This window comes from Acanthochromis polyacanthus, chromosome 14 (assembly GCF_021347895.1).
Source record: "Acanthochromis polyacanthus isolate Apoly-LR-REF ecotype Palm Island chromosome 14, KAUST_Apoly_ChrSc, whole genome shotgun sequence".
NCBI lineage: Eukaryota > Metazoa > Chordata > Actinopteri > Pomacentridae > Acanthochromis > Acanthochromis polyacanthus.
The window spans coordinates 28,369,769-28,396,640 of NC_067126.1; the positions used below are offsets into that span (position 1 = coordinate 28,369,769).

Sequence of the window (26,872 nt, forward strand, 5' to 3'; positions counted from 1 at the left end):
CTGATCTGCAAAAGCCACACTGCAATTTTCTGTTGTTGTAGGGGCTGAGAAGTCAGATTCCCACTTTCTTTTGCGTTGCACCACAGAATAGTGCTGCAAATGAGTGACTCAGGGAAACATGCTGCAGGTCATGTGTGGACACACTGGCACGCACAGGAACACGTGTGCAGGTGCGCAGACACACACTGGCATAATGAGACAAACAGGCACACGCGGGCACACCCGTTCTGCAGACACAAGCAGGCACAGGCACTGGCACGTACAGATCCAGCCTACCTCTTCAGGTTACCAGTTGCTCCTGTTGGAACGATTCTGACTACTTATTTCGGCGTTTGGCTCGATTTGAGCCTTGCCAGACGAGTTCCAGATATGCAGTTGTGCTCGGATCGTGGGCTGTGAGTGTTGTTGTGACTGTGGGTGACGGAGGGGGACGTGGGGGGCGCTCTGCTCTGCTCTGCTCAGCGCAGGACGCAGGAGATAGTCGCTCTCCAAGGTGCTGAAGTCAGAGCGCTCCCTCCTCACTCTCGTCTCCTGACGACCAAATGACTGGCTCCAGCCTCGAATGGTCTGCATTTTTATACTCTTTAACTTCCTCACATGTGGATTTTTTATTATTATTATTATTCGCTACGCAACCCGCTGGATGTATACGCACATATGTGCAACAAGACTCACTGCTGCTTTCTAATATCCTTCATTGGGAAATACTGAATTGACTCCGGATTCTCAGGGAACGCAATAGAGGATTTTTTTTTCTTTTCTCTCCCAGCAGTTTGTTTTCTCGGTTCTCTTGTCTGCACTGCATGCCGCCGAACTGCGATATTTTCTTTTTAAAAAAAAGGTGAGTCCGATGAGGATAGTCATGAAGAAGACCTACTTTTACGTGGATGTCATTTTCTTTGCACTGGAAAGGGGGGAACCAAACCTCCAAAAGGCTGGTGTTTAATTGCTTTTAAACCCCATCATCACGACGAGAGAGGAAGACAGCGAGTGTGTGGGGTGGGATTACAGTATCTGGCTGGAGCCTGGTGAATTTACCTTCTGGATGGAGTGAAGTTTCCAATAAGCAAAGGCGACTATCTGTAATCTGCTCTAATCGTCTGTGTGCTGGGGTCCTAGCTTCACACTCTGTGGATATCAAGCAATTTCAACGCGGTGAGTTTTGCTCTGTGGCTTCATATATATATCACTGTTATCACTGGAATCCCAACAAGACACGCAGATCTAAAATAAATAAATAAATAAATAAATAATCTAAATGCCAGAAAGAGGAATATTTACCTTCAGATGTATTTTAAATGTCTGGATTGCGTATGTGTGTGAGAGCTCCCTCTAAATGCGTTTTGGATTAAATCGTTGCGTATTCAACAATTATGTTTCGGTACATTTGCATGTTGCACGGTTGATTTAGTAAGAGCAGGTTTTCTCAGGGGACAGTACCCGAGAAGTCGTTTGTGTGATTATTGAATTCAGGGGATGAACCTGCAACAGACCAAAGCTACCTGTTGTCGCTTGGTGCTTCTCATAAAGTTTTAAATTGTAATATCCAATCGGTTGAGTTTTTATTTGAACACTGTGGGGAGGCCACTCTACCCACCCCACATAATACATTTTATAACCCTTTCCGGTGTTGTTGGACGTCTGGCTGCTGTTGTGATTTTGGAAGAATCAGCAGCATGAGATCACTAACGCACATACAGACATGCTCCTTATGTTAACAAGGGCTCAGTAATAATGGCATCAGCCTGTTGAATAAGCTGCAATTCCGTCTGTTCTTGCAGATAAATGAATGACTACATAAATGCACCAAAGAATAACACGCACAGGCCTGAGCAGAAATGAAAAGTAGTGAATGATGAGGTTGGTTTGGATCACCAGCCATCATAATCTCTTATTCTCTCCCACTGCAGCCTGTTAATGATGGTGATAATGAAACGCCGGACGCATCTGGAGAGGATACCTGGAGCCTAGGGATGACATCCACAGAATCGTGTTGAATGTGGATGTCAACACCGCGGCGAAGGATGGGCCCTCTCCTCTCGGCCCCCTGCGTCCTCCTGCTGGTCCTGCGCGCCGTGTCCGCGGCCACGGTGGGTAACCCCGAGGATTACGCTGCGGACGAGGCGGAACGAACCGCCGGTGAGAACATCGTCTTCGATGACTACCGGGGCAAAGGATGCGTGGACGACAGTGGCTTCGTGTACAAACTCGGGGAGCGCTTCTACCCGGGACACTCGAACTGTCCGTGCGTGTGCACGGAGGACGGGCCCGTGTGCGACCAACCCGAGTGCCCAAAACTGCACCCAAAGTGCACCAAAGTGGAACACAATGGATGCTGCCCCGAGTGCAAAGAGGTTAAAAACTTTTGCGAGTACCGGGGGAAAACGTATAAAATTCTGGAGGAATTCAAGGTAAGCATTTGTTTATAAAAGATCCAGACTCAGACTGAGCAAGAAACTCCATTTCAAAAAAATATAAATGCCCCTATCCAGTATACACCTTGTCTGTCTAATGGGACCAGTCATGAATTTTACTGTTTCCAGTCTGTTGTATTCATTATGCAGCTTACATTTGAGCTCCTCTGGAGACTAAGACAACTGATGCCCATGAGTTAGATCCATGTCGCTAATTTGACTCATTTGGTCACAATCAAAGCCCATTCAATTGTTCAGCTGTTGTATATGTCACATTAAATCACATGAACCCTCCTAACTGCACCTCCTTGTTCATGATAAGTTGATAACATAATATAACATTGCATGTCACAGCAACAAAAGCCAGGCTGAGGAAACCAAACACCTAAATGCTGCTTTTCTATCTTGCAACTTGTTGACAGCATTCCTCTTTGATTATGTTGTTGCAGAAGTGGCAAAAGGAAAATAATAATAAATAAAAACAAGAAAAAAGCAACACGACAGCAGCACAGACTTGTGAACCACTGGGGGCTGTTAGGGGTGTAGTAATGCACGGTGTTTTGGTTTTGATCAGGAAAAAAAAGTGTCATCAAAATGTGTTTATTGGCAGAGAGCACCAAGATGGCTGCCTCCCACAGTGATGTCATCCCTCCTCCCTGCCTCATCAACCGAACATTCACCCAGCATTACTAAACTGACAGATGCTCTAACAGCATTTTAATACTCACATTTGTGGACACTGAATCATTGCTGGCGGATCCAGTTTGCCTGTGTCTCCTGCAAGAGGGTGTCTACCCTTCAGACCAGTGTCTCAACAGTTGTTAGGAGCCTGACAGTACTGCCTAATTATAAATGACACTGGGAGCATGACAACTACAGTCTGTGTTTAAACTGTTGCTGCCCATGAGGAAACCTCCTCGTTCGCATTCCCCACAAGAGGATTGAGGCTGTAAGTGATTGGAATATAATATGACACAGTATAGCCTAAGCAAGGGTATAGCTTGATGGGTAATCATGGTGTTTGTTCATGTCTGTGCAAATATATCTGTAACTTGTCTCAGCCTAATGCTATATTCCTCCAGTGGTGAACTTTGAGAGATCTGAATTGAGATCATTTAGGCTTGATTGGAGGCTGTTTCATAACAGTTAGAGCTTTGAATTTATCCAGTTTTGGATTAAATGATTACATGTTATGAAATAAGGTTGAAAGTAGGAAGCTTACATCCCGCAAGTTCAATATTTACAAAGAGAGACAAGTAAAAAAAAAAAAAATTCTGGTTATGAGATGACATGACTAATATCCTGGCAATATTTCAAAGCTCTGCCAAAGATGCAAAACAAAGCCTTATTCTTAAAGTACAATAAATGTCCTGTTTTATTACAACAGATTTTTCAGGAGCTGATTTATGTGGACAGTTTCCCTCCCTATCACAGAAACAGCTTTTTAAAAAATTAGAGGCAATGTCCAAAAATAGCTCAGTGAGTAATGGGCTTACTAATTAGGGAAATCACAGAAAAGGTTTTATGTGAAAATGTCAGTGATGGAGAAGATTTTTCAATCATCGAAGCCCTGTTTTGTGCAGCCAACCTGAAAGGATAAATGTCTCTTACCAAACCAGAGTAAGGGGTGCAGAAACTGTTAGCTACCCCTTTAAAGAAACTCCAGAGTGAAATACATGTCATTCTGTATACCTGAAAATGCACCATCTCAAAAAAAGCCAACACTGTAGGTGGTAGAGTTTGGTCACAACTGCTGGGATACGAAAGCACCAACAATGCAAAGACTTGACTGAGGCAGATATACAATGTTACATCTGCTCGGGAACCTTCACAATTACAAACGGCTTCATCTCTCCCACTGCAGAGATAAAGCCGTCAGAATGCTTCTGATCAAATTTTTATAAATGTTAACCCAAAAACAACAGGTGTTGAAGCGATTCAGATTTGTACCAAACAAGTCGGATTATTACTTCATATAAGCTTTGTTCTGAATTACAGAAGCATAAAGACATGTAAAACTCAAAGCACTGCAGCTGTTTACTACTACAAATGCTTTGTTAGAAAACAGACTAGATTAAAATATATGTATACTAACGTTCAAAAGTTTGGGGTCACACAGGCAATTTTGCGTTTTCCATGAAAACCCACATTTTTATTCATGTGCTAACATAACTGCACAAAGTTTTTCTAATCATCAATGAGCCTTTCAACATGATTAGCTAACACAATATACCTTTAGAAGAAAGAAGTGATGGTTGCCGGAAATGGGCCTTTGTACCTCTATGTAGATATTCCATTACAAATCCGTCATTTCCTGTAAGAAAAGTCATTTACCACATTGACAATGTCTAGACTGTATTTGGGATTAATTCAATGTTATCCTCAATGAAAACAAAACTGCTTTTCTTTCAAAAAATAAGGACATTTCTAAAAATGGTAGTGTATATATATTATTGAAAGATTAGACATAGCATTCCATTTGTTCATATTGCATTCTTTTCTTTTTTTTGGCCATTAAAGGAAGCTGTAAAAAAGAAAATAATCATCACTTTTGGAATGTTTCTCTGTAGGTGTGTCACTTTAAATAGCTCCTTTCACATTGCACAAAGCTTTCTGACCCATTTTTCATAAAAAAAAAAAAAAGATTATTGTTATGGTTAAAGAACAAAAAAGTTAAGGGTGACTGCTACTAGTGTTGGAGGAATATTAGCATGACTCACCAGATGTAGATTGTGTGTATAAGTCTGCCACTGACGACACATTTCACACCGTTTTGTCCTCCACTTCCGCTGTCTACCCGTCACTGTTTTCAAAATCACCTTTACTGTAGGAAACAACAAAAACCTCTGGTCCAGCAAGCTACCACACCAACAATATCAAGTTTTGCAATGGATGCTTATCAATTTTCTTTTTTTTCTCCCCAGTGAATTAGCCAATTTAATGACAGTGCTCGCCTGCCTGCACGCAAATGTATCACCAAAATAATTCCCATGTCACTATTTGTAGGGGGCGCTGTTGCTTCATCCTTTGCTTAGCTCTGCCCAATACCGTTGTGATTGGTTTAAAGAAACGCATACAAGCCAGAATGTTTTTTCTTTCCATTATGAATACTAAAGAGGTGCCGTCAGACTATTCTATGCTGCAGAAGTGTCTGGCTATGCCAAACTAGAGGAACATGAACCAGAACAGCCTGTGTCAACGGCGAACACTAATAATGCCTGTTCACAAACTTGCACAGAAAAGTTGCATGTGAAAGTAATCTTAAGTAAAACATAAGTGGGAATCTAAATAGCTGAGTGGTTTAATGGAAAACCTCATTACAGGTTTGATAGCTAGAAATATATTCCTCACTTACTCCAACAAATGCAGGGGAACCCAAAGTAAAGAGACTGTCCTCCCATAAAAATAAAAACAGCTCCACAAGCTGTGCATGCAAACAGAAAATTACATATCACGTATATACTATCCATGGTTGTGCTTTATCGTGACATCGACCTCTAGTGGTCACTGACATCATGATATGAGCACATGAGGCAGCACAGATAGAGCTGCGCTTTACGCAAAGATCTTCACCATCATATCCTGAATGAGCAAACAATCTGTCACTCGCTGTCTGCTCTTCTTTCTCTGGCATGCAAAGCTCCAGCAGCATGTCTTGTAACCTGCAGTGTTTTCACTTTTAGTGTAGCTTCACGATGTCGTCAAGATAGGGCAACGAAACTTCTGGTCTCGTTGGAATATTGTGCACCTGTGAATATTAGCATGCGCTGTGAACCAAATTGAAGCAGGCGGGGGGCTACACAGCGAGTTAAGCCAAATAGGTAGACGAGAGTCATTATTTAATATTCTGCTACAGTTTATCTGTGGAAATGCATTTTTTTTTTCAGAAATCAGGCAAAACCAAAAGAATCAAAAAACTGGAGAAAACATGCCCATAGTTCATCCATCGGTTGATAGCATTAGATGCTTTTCATTTTCACTGGGATGCATCTGACTTTTCATCTGGATAGGCAGAGAGGCATTGCATCAAGCTTTTCTATTGTGAAGGATTTTTATGCCTCCAGGAGGGAACATTTCTGAAACCATTAATTAACTGATTAGTCAATCACCATGAAAATGAATAAACGATTTAGACATGCAACTAATCATCTAGATCCAAATGCAGCATATTATTGGTTACAACCAGCCCGATTGCTGATTTTATCATTACTCTAAATAGAACATCACGATTTGAATTGTTAAACGGACAAAACAAGCAATTTAAAAATGTTCCCTAATGCTCTGGGAAAATGTGGATGCCAATTTTCAGATTTTGACAATGTTTAAATGAAATGATTAATCAATTAACCTAAAAAATAAACTGATCATGAAAACAATTGTGCGCAGGCACATCAGCACAAAAGCGACATGATGTTGCTATTAGTAAGGAGTGTGTGGGATCAGCCCATTCAAAACTTATGTACTTAATCTGTACTGATTGGTGTGTTTGCACGTCAGACAGAATCAAGCTCAGTCCTGCACTGGGATGCAAGCCCACAGATTGCATAAGCCTCGCAATTTGATGTGAGATCAAGTCCATCAATAGTGCAGCTCACCCCCATGCTAACCTTGATTGGAGGCCTGAGTAGGACACGACGTTTGGGATGTTTAAAAGAGAAAAAAAATAATAGTTTTTTAGCTATTATTCCACTAAAAATGGCATGTCAGAAACAAGAAAGGAGGAAATCTGAGATACAGTATGATCAGTCTCCTCTATAACCGCACAGGTAACTGCAATGTCACAGTCCACTTTGTGAAGGCTGGGTCTCTTAAATGAGGACGTGAAAGCCTCGGAACCCTGCAGTGTTCAAGGAAATCAAAGGGCGTCAGTATCTGCTATGCAGACCCCTGTTTAGAGATGCCGACAGGTTAACCTTTGGTGTGGGCCTCATTGGCATTTCCTTTGCACTGATGGTGTTGCATTGTGCAGACGTCTGCATTTATATGCAGTAGGAGATGATAGAGAAGAAACACAGAGACACACCATTTCAGAGAGGTAGCGGGAGAGACGGGATTGTTTAGAGCTGCTGGGAAGCTTATAGAGAATTGTTTTGTACAGTGTACACAGTGCAGTAACTCAAAACACTTGCCAGTTTGTTTATGCTAAAATCCCATCATGTAGTAGGCCAGTCATTAAGTGTCTCGTTAGTGTAACATGCAGTCATTATCCGTCAAGTAGTACTGGGCATTCATTAAACACAAAGCAGTGACATGGCAGCCTGTCATTTGTCAAATCTAATGCTGGTTTAACTCATGCATCAGCAACCTGATAAATAAGTCCACACTGTATGGTTCAAACCAACTTGTCCATATAAGAGTATTTACTTTTAACATAAAATTCAATGTTGATGAAGAGTTAGCAAGCGTAGATGCAGTATTTTGTTTTGTTGCCCTGTAAGCAAGTCATGCCACTCAACCATAGTAGGTGTTTCACCTACAGGGTTTCCCATCAGATGAGGAAGGGACCAGTCCACCCAACATGGCTGCCGGTGTGCCTCTGGCCTCAGCGCAGCTGCAATCAAGAACCAGGAGATATAGGGTGAGTTCAGATCCCAGATCTTCAGGCTAGGGCTGGGATGTGAACTCAAATGTGAACAATCCCGTCCATGCTTCCTGCCATCCCCTCTAGGGAAGGGATGCAGAGTTGAAAAAGGTCGGAGGGCTCCAACGTTTTCAGTGATAAAGGTACACACAGTAGATTTTAATCACCACACTACCTTAAACAATTCCTAATTTAGAGGCACGTAATGGGAAATGCTAAATTTGCAAGTGATACAACAGTTAAACATGCAGCTCAAATGCTTAATTTCCATCCATAATTGGTTCAGTTTGCATGGCACAGCTACCAGTCCATCCAGTACAGCGTAGGTAGGCCTGCTCCTCAGCAAGCAATTTATTGAACTCTTTGCTTTTTATCAATCTGCACTGGTAATTAATACAGACGATGGAAAAAGCTTTCTTGTCATTTATGCATCCCTAAACTTCCACAGCAAAGCTCGTTGCAGACAATGATTTACTGTAATTATATAGACATACTGTGAGGGAACATGTACAGGCAACAACAACAAAAACAAACAGCATGCACATGCAGTGAGCTGCCCACACATCATACACAACAGTAGTTAGTTACACTGCTTTTCAACATACCAATGATGGAAAAGAGCTATAAAAGTTGTAGAAATGATAGTCCAGATTGATTTTCGCATCCAATTTGCCACAGGCAACAATAGTCCCAATTAGCAGGAATTGTTAAGTGCAAACAATTTGGCCGGAAAGAATTTTCAAACACATTTTTATGGTTCAAATTTAATTGTACTTGCAGTACTGCTGGACAAATGTCAAGAGTGTTTCAGCTACCCACCCCCCACCCCCGTGTCTTGCCTCCTCTCTCTGCATTCCCTCACCACTGGTCAAATATTGTTTTGACTTGGACAACAGCAGCATGCAGTTTGACTGTCAACTCTTTCCTGCTACTCCTATTAACAGCATGGGTGAGTTTCCCGTGCCCCTGCTGTCCAGTCTCAAAGTATTCTGCATTACCATTTGCCCCGCTGAAGGTTATTTGACTATTCATTGCTTCCCTGCCCTGTCTTCATTTGTCTCAGTGTTGGAATGAAGAGCATGACAGTCGATTCACTGTAATACCTCACCAATAAGATGGTTACAACACGAGGTTTTTCATCACCAAAACATCTGGCAGCATGTCTAAATTCAGTGCTAGTGCTCCATTTTCTTTTGTGAGTCGGGGCTAAGGCATGACTGATCCTCTTCACGGTAGACCTCACACAAAGGAACGCACTGAAAGCACCAGGCACAGCTGAATACACAGAAGGAGCCTCTGCTATGTGTCATAGGTGCATCGAGTAGTTTTCTTTTCAAATTGCATTTTTAATATACTTCTTCTCATAAAGCGAGCGCACTGGCAGACTTCTACCTGAGCTGCTTTGCGGGCCAATCTGCCAGATTAACCTACAGAGAAATGCCACTTCGACTTTGAAATGATTTATTTTTTAAAGGCCAGATGTGATAGTAAATAAACACTACTGTCTCTCATGGCCACTTCTTTAGTTTGTGCTTTATTAAAAAAGGCATAAATGAAGTGATACCGGTGAAAGCTACACTTTAGGATAAAGGAAAGAATGAAAGAAAAACATCTGAATTCATTTCCCCAAGAAGCCAGAAAAAAAGAACAAGTCAGAAAATAAAAACACACTCCTAGCTTTGTTGATTCTGGGTACATTCATTTTCAGAAATATTGATTGCACCACATTCAAGTTTGTGCTGTATTTATAACGAAGATTTGCCATTTCAGATTAACCGACCATCTATTACTATATAAAGGCTTGATTAAGGAGAGATGTTGTTTATCTATCACTTTTATTATCCCCGAAAACATGACTTTTTACAATATGTGGGTTCGTGACTCTCTGCTTTACTTCAGGTAACTCCTCCTCTGCTTTCTGAATACTGAGCTCTTTCAGCAATTAAGAATGAGCCCATTTTTCTCTCTGGGTGCCAGGACTCTGCTGCATTTTGGTTGCAGTTTCTCCATCTTATCAGCAATTCTAAAGGATTCCAGAAACAATACAGTTTATCAGCCTTTCTTGCTTCACCTTTTCCTCATTTTAGCATACGGCTGTAAATCATTTCTTACTTGTTTTGCTGACCAGCTACTTCAGCTGAGGAGGATATGCTTACATTAGAGACATTGTCCGGTAACTGATATAAGGTGTTTAAAATGGCCTTACCTCAGGATTACCCATGTGCAACCAAACAATTTGCGACTGTGAAACAAAGCGCTTCCCCCCTGCAGGTTTACCTTTCATGCCGCTCTGTGAGCATGAGTCAGTTTACAGTATGTGTCAAATGTTTGACATGAGCTGAAATTATTGCACTGTTATTACTTAATACCTAAACTCCTCTCTTACGGACTAGACCTGCACAATAAACCCAGCGAATGTGTATACATAAAGGTAATAAACTATTTTGATCCACGTCTGTGCTCAAATTAAGAGCCATTTGTTCTGCCTTTAAATGCGAAGTAAATAAAATTAGAGGCACCTCATTAGCAAAAAATAAATAAAAAATACAGAAGAAGCCTGCAGATCCTCATGTTTACTAATGTGCTTGTGTTTAAGATTTTAATGTCAATTATGAAAACCAAAAAAAAGACTACCACGGAAATAGAGCGCTTTAGTTTCTATGAAATGCAAATGATTTTATTTTAGTTTTTGGTTGACCAGGTTGAGAATCTACATGATGTTTCGAGGTTGTGTAATGTCATTTGGATTTTGCAGGCTACATTAAGTTTCAGTACTTGATGGTACAGGGGAATATATTTTACTCACAAAGGACTTGAACCCACACTAAAAAATAAAAAAACAAGCGGAACAAAGTGAGCCGTTGTTCAACAAAGTGCGACCCAAGTCTGCCAAATTTTCCTGTGTTTTTTGCTTTTCTTCCGTTATACATTTCCTATGTGCTGCTGTGTGCCCATAAACACTGAGCAGCAGTTTGTTCTTTACATGCAAGTTTTGTCAACTGTTTTCACCTCTACTTGGTGTCTTGGGACTCGTTTCAAAGCCGTAAATAGTTTTGTTGACTTGACTTAAGCTTGCACCTTTTTAAACAGGGTGCAGCTCATTATCTCAAACTACTGAGGGTTTTTATTCCCTGATGAGATGTATTAATTATTACCTGACATAATCTTGATTCAACCCAGGTTACTTTGGCTGCCAGTGTCAAAGTTAATTGCATTTTCACTGAAACTGTAAATGTAATGGGCTGCAAAGCTACATGTGTTATAAATATCTTTAGTGCCACTATTTTGAGGGGACATGCTTGCTGTATACGTGGCTTAGCTCTGCTCAATATGACTGGGACTGGTTTACAAGAAATACAAACAAGTCAGAGCTTTATTTCCTGTATAGTAAAATGATAATGCGGTGCAGCATCCTGTGCTGCAGAACAATCTGGCCATGTGAGGCGGTGTTAACAGAAGGCAGGGCGAAAACTCACAACAACCGAAAGGCGGCTGGGAAGTTGTACGAAAAATAATGCAACAAAATGAACTTAAGAAATATGAGGAAACCAAGGTTTGGGGGATACAGGGGAAGCACAGGAGTAGGGAGTTAACACAGAACTAACTAAGGCACAAAAGCAGAAGACCTGATGACTGAAAGAGGGCTGGCCTAAATACGCAAGGGAACAGCTTGGAAGCAGCAGACATTCACCAAACACCATGACAACATGGGCTTTAATGAATTATTTTTGGGATACAGGCAGACTTTCAGGATGTATATGTTGTGTCTCTTTGTTATTATGGAAATAAGCTTTGTTTGTCATGCCTTATTGTAAATATGTATGGGAAAATGAGATTTCAGTGTTTTATGAGTGCAGATTGACTTGCTGGGATTAAATGGCAACATATGGCTGCACCCAAAGGAGTTTAACTGGATCCCAGTGTGAACCATAGTTCTCAGTGTGGCATGGCACTCATATATATTTGTAATCACATTTGTTTTACTTTTGTTAGTGTGAGAATTTGATGTAGTTGTGAGTTAATGCTGTAGAACTTCTGTTAACTTTTATGAATTCATTTTATGAAACTTGCATTCATTTTGGGGTGTTACATTACAGTTAATTATAGTGGCGCTTTTAATCACCTTAAATCTGAAGCCTACCAGAGAGTTTTCTGACCCACATGCATCAGAGAAACCAAAATGTGATCAAATTTTCTATCACAAGGAAGGAAAGTGAAATAATTGTGGAAGTTTTGGACACAGTTAAGTGTTTGATTTCACTATGGATTTTGGAGATTTGGACCCTTTCCACATAGGCTCAGGTGCTGAGGAAATGGGTTACATTTGCTTTACTTTGTATGGTTTCCCTTCATTTCCTAATGCTGCCCGTATTCAATTCAGTAGTTGCAGTGCATCCAGACTACTATAAATCCCAATAAAAACACAAGCCTGACCATTTCTTCTTTTGTGCCACTTAATGCATCCTGGCAAAATGGGCTGATAGAAGTCACATTGAATCATCTAGTATTACCGTAGCCCTTTCACTTAACTCCACACAAAACTGGATTATGAACTGTAGAGATGATGCTGTTGTGGCTACAATTCCGACTGGAGCAATACTACTGGAAGTAATGCAGCCGGGATAGTTGATGGCATAATGCCAAACAGAAAAATCATTAATTCCAACTAAGTACAACATCCAGCATTTAAAGGAATCATTTAACAGATTGGGAAATAGACTGAGTGCCTTTTTTGCCAGGAGATTTTATAAGAGCAGCTGGTTAGCTTGACTTAGCATGAAATATACCCAGGATTTAAAAAACTAAAACTATGTAATAAAATCTGTTTTTCATTTTGGACCAGCTATGCGCCCTACACCTACAACTCCCTGGAGTCTCCATCAGTTACCTAGCAACTAAAAAAAGCAGGATAATAATGTGTTAATTAGTGAACTTTAGAGACGTTGGTAGACCTTTCAACAGATCAAGGCAATTTCTCCTTGAATGTAAACAGTTCATACCAATTTTAAAAGTCTAGCAAAAAAAAAAAAAAAAAGACTGAGAAAGGGGTCATCTGAAACATTTTTACCCTCTAATGTTGAAACAGAGCACTGAGTCACTGACCGAGCAGACCCAGCACAGATAGGCCAGCAAAGAAGCTGTTTACTATGATGAGCAGAAAGAAAATCTAATATGATGAACAGTTGACCTTTTGTGACTTGGAGACAGTTTGTATTTTTCCACTCCATGTAATTGCATTACAGTTCATTTTCCGGTCAAGAGACTTTGTAAAGATGGAGTCAAGTAAGAGGCAGCGGCACAGAGAGCTGCATAGCACTGATTTACATGTTGCAGTGGTGGTGAGATAAGCCTCTGAACTGCTTCCTGAGGCAGGCCACAGCAGAATGCAGCAAAACACTAAATATCACCAAACCCCACTTTATAGAGTCCCTTATTAGTTATTGCCAGAGATTTTATTCAAAGTCAGCTATACAGGCAGCTTTTGTTATGATGCAAATACCCTAATAAAACTGTGATTGTGAATAATTCATTAACTTGTTTCTTTGTTTATCAGGGCAGTATGAGATGCATATAAAGATGGTGGTGTTTTGTTGTTTGTTTTTTAATCAGAAAAACATTAGGGAATGCACACAGCAGCAAACTGGTGCTTCGGCTGATCATGTTGGGTACACATGTAAGGTGACACCCAGCGAATCATCTAACCCCGATTCCCTGTCTCCTTTCCCCTCCTCTGCCCACAGCCGTCACCCTGTGAATGGTGCCGCTGCGAACCAAATAATGAGGTGCACTGTGTGGTGTCCGACTGCGCCGTCCCAGAGTGTGTCAACCCTGTGTACGAGCCGGAGCAATGCTGCCCCATCTGTAAAAATGGTAAACACTCGTCTCCGCTGGAATTCTACGCACATTCCGCAGAAGTTATTAAATTTTTAATTAAACCGATGACAGCAAGTTTATCTGTGGTATCACCATTTGATGGCCGTACCTTTAGAAGATGAGGATGTAATTGATGTTTTATGAATTAATATTATTACCTTGGGCCTGTTGGACACTAATGAGCAGTACTAGTTTTAATTATAAATGACACACTAAGCAGTGTAAACATTAGCCAATGATTAAAGGCATGGTAGGAGGGTCTGATGGGTCCTCGGAGAGCCTTTTATCTCCCAGTGCCCTGACGCCCTTGTCACACACAGCCAATCCCTAAATTAGAATTATAGGATTCCAATGGTTCATTGACTATTTACAAGGCGAGGTGGGAGATTTCCCTTTGCCAGCTCCAATCCTAAGGGACAGACGGAGCTTTATGAGTAAAGTACAGTAACTGTACATGTGCTGTGTGAACCTGGGTGGAGTGATCAACAGAAAAGAGTCCCTTAGGGTAATATCAAATTCATGGTCTAAACATGATGTTGTGTTTGCTCAACAAAAGATTTTTATTTGATCATTTCTCCTGTTTTCACAATGATGAAAAAAATGCACTCATGATGTTTTCTTATTATGTAGATCATCTCATCAAAAATATCTATACCCTCACTCTGAACCTTTTCATAAAGGGGAAAACAAATGCTTGTGATTTTTCTATTTTCTTTCCAGCAGCAGCTGACCTATAAATACAAAGAGAGCAATTTAGTTTGAGGCAGATGCTAAATGGCCATTTCGCCACAACTACCCACAATTTCTTTCACACCTCCTCCTATTTTTTTTTCCCTTCTTTATCACCATTGCTGACTTTCTTTCATTACGCCACACACATACACACACAGAAACACCCACAGTAACAAGGCTGCAGAAGCTGCTAGGAAAGAACTAATCCAGGCTGACAGGACACAGTGACACCCTTGGCATTTCAGGGTAGGCCTGTTGTTTCTATGTTCCCCAAGGGTGGCTGGTCAGGCTCTGGCAGCCAGATAAATCTCTATGGGAGTGGATGGCTGAGGGCTGTGGGGAGAGGACAATGAAGGAATGCTGTTTAGCTCTCATTTCTGGCCAAGGGACAGGGGATTGTGAAAAGAAGACGTCTAAATGTGCTCCACTCAGACATGCAGTCAGTGGGAGACATACATTTGTCTTTTACTTTACCTGCTACAAGTTTCACAGAATTAAATGAGACAGAGTTGGGGTGCATGTATTGTAACCTAAATCAAAGTCCAAGGCACAGAAAATGTCAACTGTAAACACTCTGTACATCGTGTTTACTTGGAGTTTAAAACAAGGACTTATACAGACAAGGAAAGCGTATAGGTCATTGAACGCAATTTGTAATCCAGAGAAAGCCTGGGTTGCAATGGGACTTAAGGTATATAAGTATGTGTGTGTGTATATATACACACAGACACACACACACACACAGACAGCAGTGGCCTACTACTCATCCATGATGGGCACTGTTGTGTATCAGCTGATTTCAATTATTTAACACGATTTTGTGATCAACAGAATTAAAAACACCAGATAAAAGTGCAGCAGAGCCTATTTCATTTTAATTATTCCCATCGAGCTCACAGGATCATCTACAACAGCAGCAGTAGCAGTTACTGCGTCATGAGACTGATGGGTCATAAGAGCTGATCTTGAATGTTGTGGCTGAAGGACACTATTATCCTCCAGGAAAAAAGCAGTGAGTTGACATGTGATTCGAGGATTTCACAGCGACAGGACAGCGTGGATATAATTCAATAGATGTTCGGGTCACCATTTTCACGCAATGCAAGCACCTAAGCAGTCTTTCAGATTGAATGGACTTTGCTTGAAGCAAAACTTTATGTAAATACATGCACAAATTATGCAGTAACAACATGAACAAGAGGTCAAAAACCCTCCTCAAAGGAGTTTTTCTGATGTGTAATACATGCTATACCTTAGAGCATGTGACAGGTCTGACTGAATTGTTTATACTTAGACTAATACTGTGACAGGGTTCCCACTATTTTTTCTATTTTAACCAGGCTGAGAGCCATGCTAGTGGCTCTGTGAGCTTGTACTCTGTGCTAAATACAAACGTAAATATGTTGACATACTCACAGGAACAATATTTACATGCTGAGATTTAGAGGGTAGAATGTTTACCATCTCCACCATCTTAGATTAGATAATAGAATACAAACATGTACTAATTAGCACTGAACACAAAGCACGGCTGAGACTGACAGGTCAAATGAACAGGTCTATTATCTGCCTGCTGTGGCTGAAGGACACTATTGTCCTCCAGGCTGCTGCGTTGTAGAGAGCTGATTAATGGTTTTGGGATTTTGGACAGCCAGGACAGGTTGGCTATAGGTCGATGGTTGTTGAGGTCACAAATGTCACTGCTCATATGGAATGAAAGCACCTGACCAGTCAGATTTCGTGAAAGCTACATTAAATATAAAGTGATAGCGTGAACACAGATCTGTTGGTCACATTATCATCACTAGAAGGCTTGCTCCTGTTCAAGCAATGAGTGCAACATAGACCTTTGAGTATGTGACAGGCGTGACTGAAATGTTGCATGTATGAAGTAAGGATTGGGGGAAACGTTTTATGATATTGGAATGTCACTTCTGATAGAAATATATCATAACATGATGCAGTCACTAATAATAGAAAACATTTCACCTTTAATTGCTGTGGAAGCAGTGCAAAGGACTTCTTATTTAAGGATTTTACCAGCTCCTGAAATTCAGTTCCATTTCCACTAAAGGCAGATAGATCATAATCTGTTTGCCAGCTAATTGTGGGCAACAGTATGTTTGTAACCATCAGTTGCTACCTGACACCATGAAGCTATACATTGCTACTGTTTTCATTTTTGGTCAAATAATTTTCTAATTACCAAGGCTAAGACTAAATAGGCTCTGTGAAGTTGTACTTTGAGCTAAATGCTAGCATAAGCACGCTAATGTGCATACAAAGTCTAACATCTGCCAATTTTGATGAAAGTTTTAATCTAATCTAATCCTGAAAACCAGGACTCCAATAAAAGTGAAAAACAGAACATTCCCTTAAAAATAAGAGAGGCCTGCAAATATTTCACTTTGAAAAAGATAAGGTCTGCTGTGTATCAAAATGTTTCCTCCACACTTGTACTCTGCAGAGGTTCAGGCTTGTTGCAGAAATCCCCTCAAGTCTTGTTCCAAAGTCTGTTGTAGCAGGTTGTTTATCGGCATTCTCCCATATAGATGGAGTGAGCTTACAGATACAGAGAGTGATTCTGGTGAGATAAGCCGACCCAGAACACTGATGAGGGGACAGCTCTTAAATTGATGATGAAAGGCAGCAAATAGTAAATGCCATGATCAGTGAGTGGAGTATGGTTTGCGTTTAAGTGGTCAGGTCTGGTGGACAGTTTACAACGGAAAAGGATTATGGGATTAAAGGCCCGGTCACACCGCCCGAACTTTGCTGGAGCGTTCCTTGAACGGTGGTGGTGGTGGTGGTGGTGGTGGTGGTGGTGGTGGGGGGGGGGGGGGGGGGGGGGGGCGAATTTCGACAACACAAAATGAGAATCGAAAACTCGGGCGTTGGATTAGCGGTAGCGAGCAGTACCGAGCGTTGGTATAGCGGCGTTCTGCGCATGCGGGCGTTGGCTCGGCGGGGGTATAAAGTTGGTTTAGCGGCATACCGCTTGTGACTACAGAGCTGAACGGATCATTTTGATACAAGTTCTGATAGATTTTTGATAGAAGTCGAGTCCATGTTCAGGCCTTCTCAGTATCCACTGTCTGACCCACACAACTCTGTCTCTCCTTCTTCTCTCTCTTCTCCTTCTGTCAACAGCTTGTTGCAATCTGAGGAGGTTATGATTCTGCTGCTGGACTAGTGCACCAATCATAGCAAGTCTCTCAGCATCCATGGTGATACAGTTTTACTGTAACTTTGAGCAAATTGGATATAGATGAGGTCTGAACTCAACGGCAGCTCGATTCCAAATGAGCTCCTGGTCCATTTCTCCCCGTATTTATAGCCAAATTCTGGTCCCGCTCCGACACCTCTATACCAACGCCAAACCAAAGTTCATTGCCGCCATGGATCGCTGCTTCAACGCCCGACACCGTTCCAGCAACCCCGTGTCCGCTCGTAAAACGCTTACAACCGCTCCACCGAAGTTTGTGCAACGTTTAATCGCCGCCCGGGCAACGCTGGCAAAGCAACAGTGGTCCAGCGTTCAAGAGGTCTGCGTTGGCCTAGCGGACCCAAGCGTCCACGAACTTGCATCGGGCGGTGTCAAACTTTGACTGGGCGTTGGTGGAGCGGGGGTGAACTTTGCCGGGGCGGACAATTGCCCCCTCCTCACCGCTCGCAATATTTTGTGCAGCTCAGAACTTTCGGAGCGGTAGGAGGGCCCCTCCAGAAACATCAGCGGTGGCCGAGCGTATACGGCGTTGCTTTAACGGGGGCCAACTTCTGTTAAACGATGGTTAACGGTTACGAGCAGTGATGGATTTTTTTCACCGCTCCAGCAAAGTTCGGGCGGTGTGACCGGGCCTTAAGGTGTCTAACAGACGGGTGTCTGAATGAGTGACAAGAATTAAAAAGTCAAAATACTAGTGGTTATATCATCTCCAGGCATATTTTCTCGTTATACACATGAATTTGAGCTCGACGATTAAGCACACCGTAAAAACAAGTGTGTCTTCTTCATTAGTACATACCATACACATCAGTTAAATGTGTATTCTTCCTGATGTTACTGGATTTTCCAAAGCAGGAGGAAAAGTACTGAACAAATGAAAAGCTGGGAAAGTTTATTCAATTTCTGAAACAAACTATTAGATAATATTTATAAAACTGCTTTTATAGGTACATTGTTGCACCAGCTCTTATGATAGGGTAATGTGTATCGATGAGCCAAAATGTGTCCATTAAATTTTAAGTGACTATATAGCTCCAGACATGATGAAGAAAACACTACAATATGGCATTTGCACAGGTGACAGGTTTGGCCAAACCCTTTCTAAAATACTTTAAATTGTTGTTACTTAAGGTGTAACTTGTGCAACCATTTCATGGTGTTATAGAGCTCCAGTATCTCAGCTAACAAATGGGCATGTCAGCCACACCTCCCTCCTCTCTTCACTTTCAGTTGCAACTCGAAAAGCTATGTACATGAGAGCCAGCAATTTTTTTTCCAGCCACAACCATGACATTGCAGCATACACTGAATGGCCATAGCAAGTTGTTGTCAACTGAAGTAATGTTATGTTAACTTACCTGTCTGTCCTTACCTTTGCTCATCTCTGTTCCGCTCTGTATGTGTCGGTTTTCATGGTCCATTGAACTGGAGCAGGTAACATGTCCACTCATGGACAGACCAGAGGATGAATGGCGAGGAGTAAACAGTGGGTAAACAGACAAACAGAGAGCAGAGTAAAACAGATATATGCGAGAAAGAGATGCAGAGAAGAACAGCAAAATAGCAGTCGAGACTCTTACACTGAGCTGAAATCGAATGAGGGTGCATAAATTATGTAAATGACAGTATTAAATACTTAGTTTTTAAATTCTTTGGATTTTTAGGGCACTGGCTAGACAGCACTTTTGCAGTGCGAGAGTTCACTGTCAGTCCATTTTTAACATTTGGACTGAATGTTACGTTGAAAATTTGTTAACAAGATTAATGGCTGTATGTCAGCGTCCCAAGTACCTTTTGATACCTATAGATGCTTCAGCTAATTGTAGCCTGGTTATTCTCATGACATCTGTGTGTCCTTTCATTGTTTATAAGCATGGAAAGGGCCAACAGTTTCAAAGGGAGGGTCTCACATGCACTAATATGCACGTGTGTCCAGACTAACTGCCAAACCACAGAAAAGTTAGGATTGCAACACATTCGGAGAGAGTGTGGCTCCATTCTCTGCTAAGGACTTCGTTACTCCACCATGTCTTTACATAGCAGACAGCTATTTGTTTCAATACAAATGCTATACATTTGCTATGTTCAAAATCTTGCATATTGCATCTCTGAAAAAAAGTTTCAGGGTTGTTTAATTTTTAAAACCAATCAGAATTGTCTAGATCCAACCCTAATTGCTAATGGATGGAACGTTAATGAGAAATTCTACCTAATTAGCTTCAATTAATCACTGATTTGGTGATGTTAAATTGACACCTACTTGGGATAGAATGTCTCCTAATGTGGATTAATAGTGAACAATTCGAACAGGATTAATTACTATATTTCAAAATCCCAAACACATTTTGACATTGAAAAACTTCTCAACTAAAATAGAGCACTTGATTATGACCTTAATGCCTGGATGTGCTTTTGTTTGTTTTTTTCCACCGTGGTTGTCAATCTTTTGTCAGAGCTTTATATTATAGATGTAGCTTTTCAGTATGTCTCCTTCTTCATGTCTCTCCCTGAAAACACCAACAGAGAGCAGAAGGCAGCACAATAGAGTAGTCAGGCAGTGGGAGTGCTTATCTCTGAGCCCCACATTCATTCATTCCAACTGATTCAGCTCTAATCTTTATCGTGAATTATATAGTGTAAATTCATCAGGGAGTATGCAATTACATAATACCCAGGAAGTAAATGATAATGAGTAGTAGCCTGGAAATGGCCAGTGTTTCCTCGGTATAACAGGATTAATCCATTTATAGATCTGGCATGTCTTATCAGTCTCAAGGCTGTCAGCGTGGTTTTTTTAACAGACATATCATGGAGTAGCGGCGCCATGGAGCTGGCAACACATTCAGTTTGTCATATTCTTTGAAAAAGCTGCAGTTTAGATTGTAGGTCCTAATGTACTGCACATTCACTCCTTAAGCTGTAGTCAGGGAAAGTATGCTGTGCTGAGACAGTTTTGATATGGGACACACACTTTCTGACTTCACTAAATCGTATTGGCCCTAAATTGATCACAGGCTTGGACGAGGGATTGCCTGTCCCTCTCATGGTGACAGAAAGCTGAAACTGTGTCCTGGTGTCTCCAAATCTATCTGGCAATAAACAATCACACTTGGCAGCAGCAACGGTCACCCTCTTCCCTCATCAACCTCTACCGAGTTTGTCCTGTAACCTGTGCCAGGTGTCCAGAGGTAGATCAATGAGAGTTAAGACTTGGCAGGCGCTCTCAATGTCTCCTCTAAGCTCAGATCAAAGGGCTTTTATCAGGTCCAAATAAAGCATAGGACTAATCTATGCTGAGGCAAAGGATGGGGATACCAGGTAGCCAACAGCTCCCTTTGTCAGTGTCACACAGATATTTATGGCCTCCTGCACCTAATTTTCACTCATAAGCACTGCAGGAAATTGAGCGGAATCCCTTAAAAGTCTGTGGCCAAAGCTAAGAATATTGGGAGACATCGGAGAGCCGTATTTGCCTATCTTTACGCTAGTAAAACATTTGTTAAGCTTAGGTGAAAGCGGTGTTCTTGGTTAAACATAGAAAAGTCAGCATGCCCTGCATTCTGCTGTGAGTCAGGGACTTAAATATTTAACCAAGATCATGATCTTTATCTAACCTTCATCAAGTGCTGTGAGCTACGGAAACATTACCATAGAAACTTTCATGGCAGACACAGGTGTTACTAATAACATTAATGATGGCTGTGTTGAATTCAAGAGTCCCTGAAAGCCATGACAGTGAGACAGCAAGCCAGCATGCTCAACAGAATTCTGTAGTTATATATTTGATTAAATGCAACTTATTCTTGCCCTACCCTAACATAAGACAGGCTCTTTCTTTTTTGTGTGTAAGGAAACTCTGCATATTTCATCTAGCCAGTGCAGGAAAATATCCCCTCTGTAGCTTCTCCGGTTGACTAACCATACTGCTTTACATTTTCGTTGATAGCATTAAGTTAGCCCACCCTAAATCAAATTGACTGGGGCACTAAGATGTCCGTGAATATTAGCCGTGAAAGCTACTGTGTCTTCAAGAGTTATGGGACATATGAGTTTTTATGACTACTCGTAGCGGAGTCTTGAATCTGGCAGGTTTGACAGCGCTGAATGCTGAGAGCATGCCAAAGTCACCGTCACACCAATTGAGCGGCTGATTGCTTCATTTAAATCATTAAAACTAGGGTGAATCCGCAGCACCTTCTGCCTCCTCTGTCTCAAGAGGTTGAGAAAGAGAGAAACCGCCTCAAATCTCCCCAAGGCAAACAGAAACAAATTAGATTTGATAATTTTAGGTGGTATTTAACAGTAACTGCACTGCATTCTCGCAAAGGTAATATTTTTAGCTTCCTTGAAGAAAGATTCAAATTGCATCCAGGGTAATCCGTCTCTGTATCGGCTGCATTTATCAAACAAATGGGCATGAAGTGTTTCAGCAGTACATAACATGTATTAAAGGAATCTTACCAACAAAAGGGGATCCTCAAAGTAAATCCTACAGTGTTTTAAGGATGAACCAGATGTCAAAATTAATCTGAGTTCTTCATTGGTTTGGAAGTCAGTGTGTGTGTGTGGAAAGAAACTGTGTGAGGAATTGCTAAGGAGTTCTGTGGTCTTTTCATACAGACCGAAGTGATTAACACCATCCTCCCTACTGCCTCTCAAAGCAGCTTTCTCTCTCTTCCTCTGTCTCTCTCTGTACTCCAGCCTCTCTGTACTGCCAAGCCAGCGCCTGGCAGGCTTCTCTGCTCGCGGCGCATTAGGATGCAAAGCGCTCCATGTTGAGGGAGAAGGGGAGACTAACAAAAGCGCTTTAGTGTTGCAAAAACAAGCCCATCGGTGCATGCCCGTGAAAAGATCTGTACGTCTGCTCTGACTCCCCTAACTCCCTGCAGCTCTCTGCATCACTCCACCACCCCTCTGCAAAGAGAAGCTCTCAGGAGAGACACATCCATTTGTTGTCGTTCTCATTCCTTCTTTCCTGTCTCTTTCTCCCTCCTTCCCTCTTCCCTCCCCTCGCATGCGGCAGGTCCAAATTGCTTTGCTGGAACAACGATCATCCCAGCCGGCATTGAAGTAAAGGTGGACGACTGCACCATCTGCCGCTGCCACAACGGAGACTGGTGGAAGCCGGCGCAGTGCTTGCGGCGGGAGTGCCTCAACGGCCAGTCGTTGTCATAGAGAGACTCCACCGAGGAAGGTGGAAAAACTCAGGCAAGGCTCTGCCTACTGCGCCATTTTGTATGATTGACAGGGCAGGAGCACAATTCCTAAAAAACCTGAGACGGCATAGAATCGAAGAGATGCTTTCACAAGCTTCACACAAATACAGATTTAGCCAGTGAGAAGAAGATGAAACTTGTCTCACGGCTGTTTCCACCCTGCAGTTTTAATCGTCCTATATATTTTCAGAAGTTGACTTGCTTGACTTGCTGCTCTCACATGAAAAGTTTCTAAGCTCCTTGAACTCTTTCCTAACCATTGGCAATGTTGAATTGCTCATGTTGATTTCTGTATGTATGTCATCAGCTTGTTGTACGTGTCTGTCACAATCACGCAGGTGTTGTAAAGTTCTAATAGCAGGAGAAACAAACCATAAGCACACTTAACAATGCTTCTTTTGTTTGTTTTTGGATTGACACCAGTTAAAGCACTGCAAATGTGTGCTTGACTTTCACAACTTCACTCTAAGAGCTTGTTTACAAGATGCACATAACACATAAATGTTTGTGTCTTCATGAGACTTTTATTGTTATGGCAAGAGCTGACGTCTAACACTTACATGATGCTACTGTCATATTTTATAAACTGCTATGGAAACCTAAACTCTTTTATTGATCATCACAGGTCAGAGTCGTGTCTACACAATAACAGCATAGGCTGGGTAGGTTGGTATTGTAGAAGTACCACCAGTAGCTGAGGGGCAAGCAAGATGGCAGCCAGAAGTTATGAGATCTAGTTTTAAATAACTACTACAGCTTTAAGAAGAGCAGGTTAAAAAAATGCTGCAATACTGCATCAATAAGAACAACTTTGGGCAACCCTTCCCACCTCAATTGGTTTTATTGTATTCTCTCAGAGGTCCATATCCTCCAGAATATTCCCACTAACTAACTACTTGAACTTGTTATCAAAGCAATTAGCGAGCCAAGAGCAGCCTGCTTTAATTTTCCTTAATCAAGGAGTATTGTGTGATAAATCATCCAGCTGGGTGCTTGGTGCTGCTGCAGCCTGCATGCTGGGCACATTCAGCAAGAACCAGCAGACAAAAGGGGGAATCTGCATATGTCTAAATGCTTTTAAGCAGCATTCACGAGCTCATTGTCCATGTGAGCACATACAGGCACACCATTCATCCACAATCTCAGGCACAGTATGCTGCTGTGCACCCAGTGAGGCACTTAAACCCATAAGGCTTGTTAAGAGACAAAGCTGTTACATTATACCACTCCTATAGATTATGTAATAGATTTTCAGTCCCTCCCCTCGCAGATCTGTTAGAATAGCCGATCCAGTGTGGTGTGCGACTACGGCCAGTGCAAAAAACATAGAGACAAGTTAATGTACTGCTGTGACTTTTTTTCAGGCCAGAGTGGTCCTCAAGTAGTCCAGTCTAAAAGAAAAAGCATCCAACCAGGGCTCAAAACACGATGTTTTTGAGATGATAAATACTAGTCATTAATTCAAAGGTGAATTTCCGTAAGCTCATGCCATTCATCACTAGAATTTTTTCCATTTCCAGAAAATCCGCTCCCGTTAACCTTTTAGACCCTATTCCTGGGCGGTGATGGATGGGCTGCTTAATAGCAGCTCCCAGCACTCTGTAATGAGACAGAAATGAACATAGGATAAAGACCAATGACTAAAGAGCTGTATTACCTTAAAAGGTACTAAAACTAATTTTGGAAGAATCTTAGTCTGCTGCATAGCTGCAGCACATGGAGAGAAATCACAGAATTGAGAGAACATGGGTGAAGTTCAATCTTAGGTGCAACAATGGGGTTTGGGTCATTTTCATCATTAAGCTGCAGTGATTTAGTATCTTTCAGCATAAAAAGACAGACCTCATCTATCTGGCTTGAGGTCTGCAGGCTCATAAAACAAAACTGACATGAATGGTTGATCAGTCACAGCCTCAGTGCTCCAGACATTTTAGAATTATTCAAGGAGCTTCATTCATCTTAATTACTTTAAATGCCACATAATTATTCAGCCTATACATGTATCCAAAAATAACTTAAACACTGGAATTACTTTAGTGGCTAGCAACAGAGAAAGACTGAAGTGAGTGTGCTAGCTGACAGGGCTCAAAGGCATTGCTGCCGCCACAGATGCCTTATTGCTGCTGTTCCAGATAAGATTCACAAAGCATGGCCTTTGGCATCATACAGCACGAACAGCCCAGACCGCTTAAAGTGCTACTTTGGTTCACTTCTTTGTGTGGCGGTTTACCGTTATGTATGAGCCAAAACCGTTTATTGTTTTATCCTACGACATTCCACAAACAGCCAGCAGGGTGAAGATGAATACACGGACAAGTACAGTTCAACATTCACAGCTAAAATGCCGGATTGAATCCACAGATGGCCCGAAAAATACGCTGTCACTTGATCGGAGTAAAAGGAGAAGCAACAAAAATGTCAGATATTCAAGCCAAAAAGAAGTACCCTCGCCACCTGATCCTTATAACAATGTGACATTGTAGCTCATTGGACTGGTTGTTCCGATACAGTTTCCTCCATTGCTTTCTGAAATGCACAGCATTTAGTAAATTTAACTGGGAGAGCCGTGGCTGCTCGTTCTCTCGATTTTGCAAGCTGCTTTCATCACCCGAGCGCGAAAGCAGTAAACGCAGAGGGTGAAATGATTGTCAACAGAAATATGACAACCTTTTCACAGTCAAGACCTAGATCAACTGTCCCTCCACATGTAACAGCTGAGTTGTGATCCAGGCTGCTAGTGGGAAGCAAAACATGAGAAATGTGACATCAAAAAGCAGATCATATATTCAAAGTTAGTAGTGCAGTTAAAGAAAACCATGGGAAATTTTAGTTTCACTGCAGTATGTCAGAAGCAGTGCACACCAGCGCATGTGTCGCTCTGTATTTTAAGTAAGTTGAGTGAAAAAGGAAATCATAATCACTATGGCTCTCAGTGAGAAAGAAGCAGGAAGGATTTAAAAACCATATGCATTAACATACAGTAGGTGGCTATGTGTGCCGTTAATGAGAACAGGCTGCCTTTTAAAAACACAAGAGGTGTTAATGCAGCACACATCCACTAAAGCCCACCGTGCGCATTTCAGAGTCTCTGCCTGGGCAAACCAGGGAAAATTACATTTCCCCTTGCAAACACGTGGAGCTGCACAGTTTCAAGGACAGATCAGCTGCACAGTCTGTCTTTGTTCGGTTTCTGCCAAGAAACTCGAGTCTTTATGTCTGTCTGTGAATGTCTATTCAAATGACCCCATCTGTCCTCCCATCATTCAAACTACGAGCTTGTACATGGGCTTTTTCCACGAGACACCGACTTACTGTAGCTGGAAACTATGAAAGATTGTTTTTTCCCCCCTTTATGTTCGTTTTTTTTCTGCAACAAAACTGTTACATAAAGTGTGCCTGAAAACCAACACAGAGTACTATCTGGTAAAGGAAGAGAGAAACACTGTTATTATACAATCAATTGTATTATTTTTTGGGGGGGCACCAAGGGTATGTTCATGTGTGACTCAAATATGCGACAATATTATTTCTGTAACAAATTTGAATTTATGTTTGAAATCAAGAGCATCTCTGATTGTATATGAACTCATGCTCGCACAGGTTCAACCTAAACTGTACAACAAAGGGTCCAAAATTCAAATAACTAAACAACCCTTGGTGCTCCACATGCTGTTCATATGTAAATATCTTCAAGCGTATAATGTGTATTCTGAAATCTGAGGTGGAGTAAAAAAAAAAATGACAAGAAATAAGGAAATGTGTATTATTCACTGAGACAAAAGTATTTTGTTAAATAGACTTGAAAAGAAGTGTTATTCAGCAAAAGTCA

At 41.5% G+C, this 26,872-nt stretch overlaps 1 protein-coding gene across 3 annotated transcripts; it reads left to right on the forward strand.

The window, feature by feature from the left end:
* Window positions 1-63: 63 nt before the first annotated feature.
* vwc2l (von Willebrand factor C domain containing 2 like) lies at window positions 64-26,872 on the forward strand. Of its 3 annotated transcripts, none has more exons than XM_051959005.1 (5): window positions 64-1,155; window positions 1,911-2,411; window positions 7,879-7,992; window positions 13,737-13,866; window positions 22,851-26,872. In XM_051959005.1, exons 2-5 carry the CDS (start codon window positions 1,998-2,000, stop codon window positions 23,000-23,002), a joined length of 810 nt encoding a protein of 269 aa, XP_051814965.1. In that variant the 5' UTR covers window positions 64-1,155; window positions 1,911-1,997; the 3' UTR covers window positions 23,003-26,872. The 3 variants fall into 3 exon arrangements, with proteins under 3 accessions (XP_051814965.1, XP_022045969.1, XP_022045970.1); XM_022190277.2 differs by having other exon boundaries at window positions 66-1,155; window positions 7,894-7,992; XM_022190278.2 differs by lacking the exon at window positions 7,879-7,992 and having other exon boundaries at window positions 74-1,155.

Excerpts from the sequence above, each read along its gene's own strand:
- vwc2l (XM_051959005.1), top strand. The coding sequence starts at position 1,998 with ATGTGGATGTCAACACCGCGGCGAAGGATGGGCCCTCTCCTCTCGGCC. Across the intron at positions 7,993-13,736 it reads CAAGAACCAGGAGATATAGG|CCGTCACCCTGTGAATGGTG; the intron begins GTGAGTTCAGAT and ends CTCTGCCCACAG. Across the intron at positions 13,867-22,850 it reads CTGCCCCATCTGTAAAAATG|GTCCAAATTGCTTTGCTGGA; the intron begins GTAAACACTCGT and ends CGCATGCGGCAG.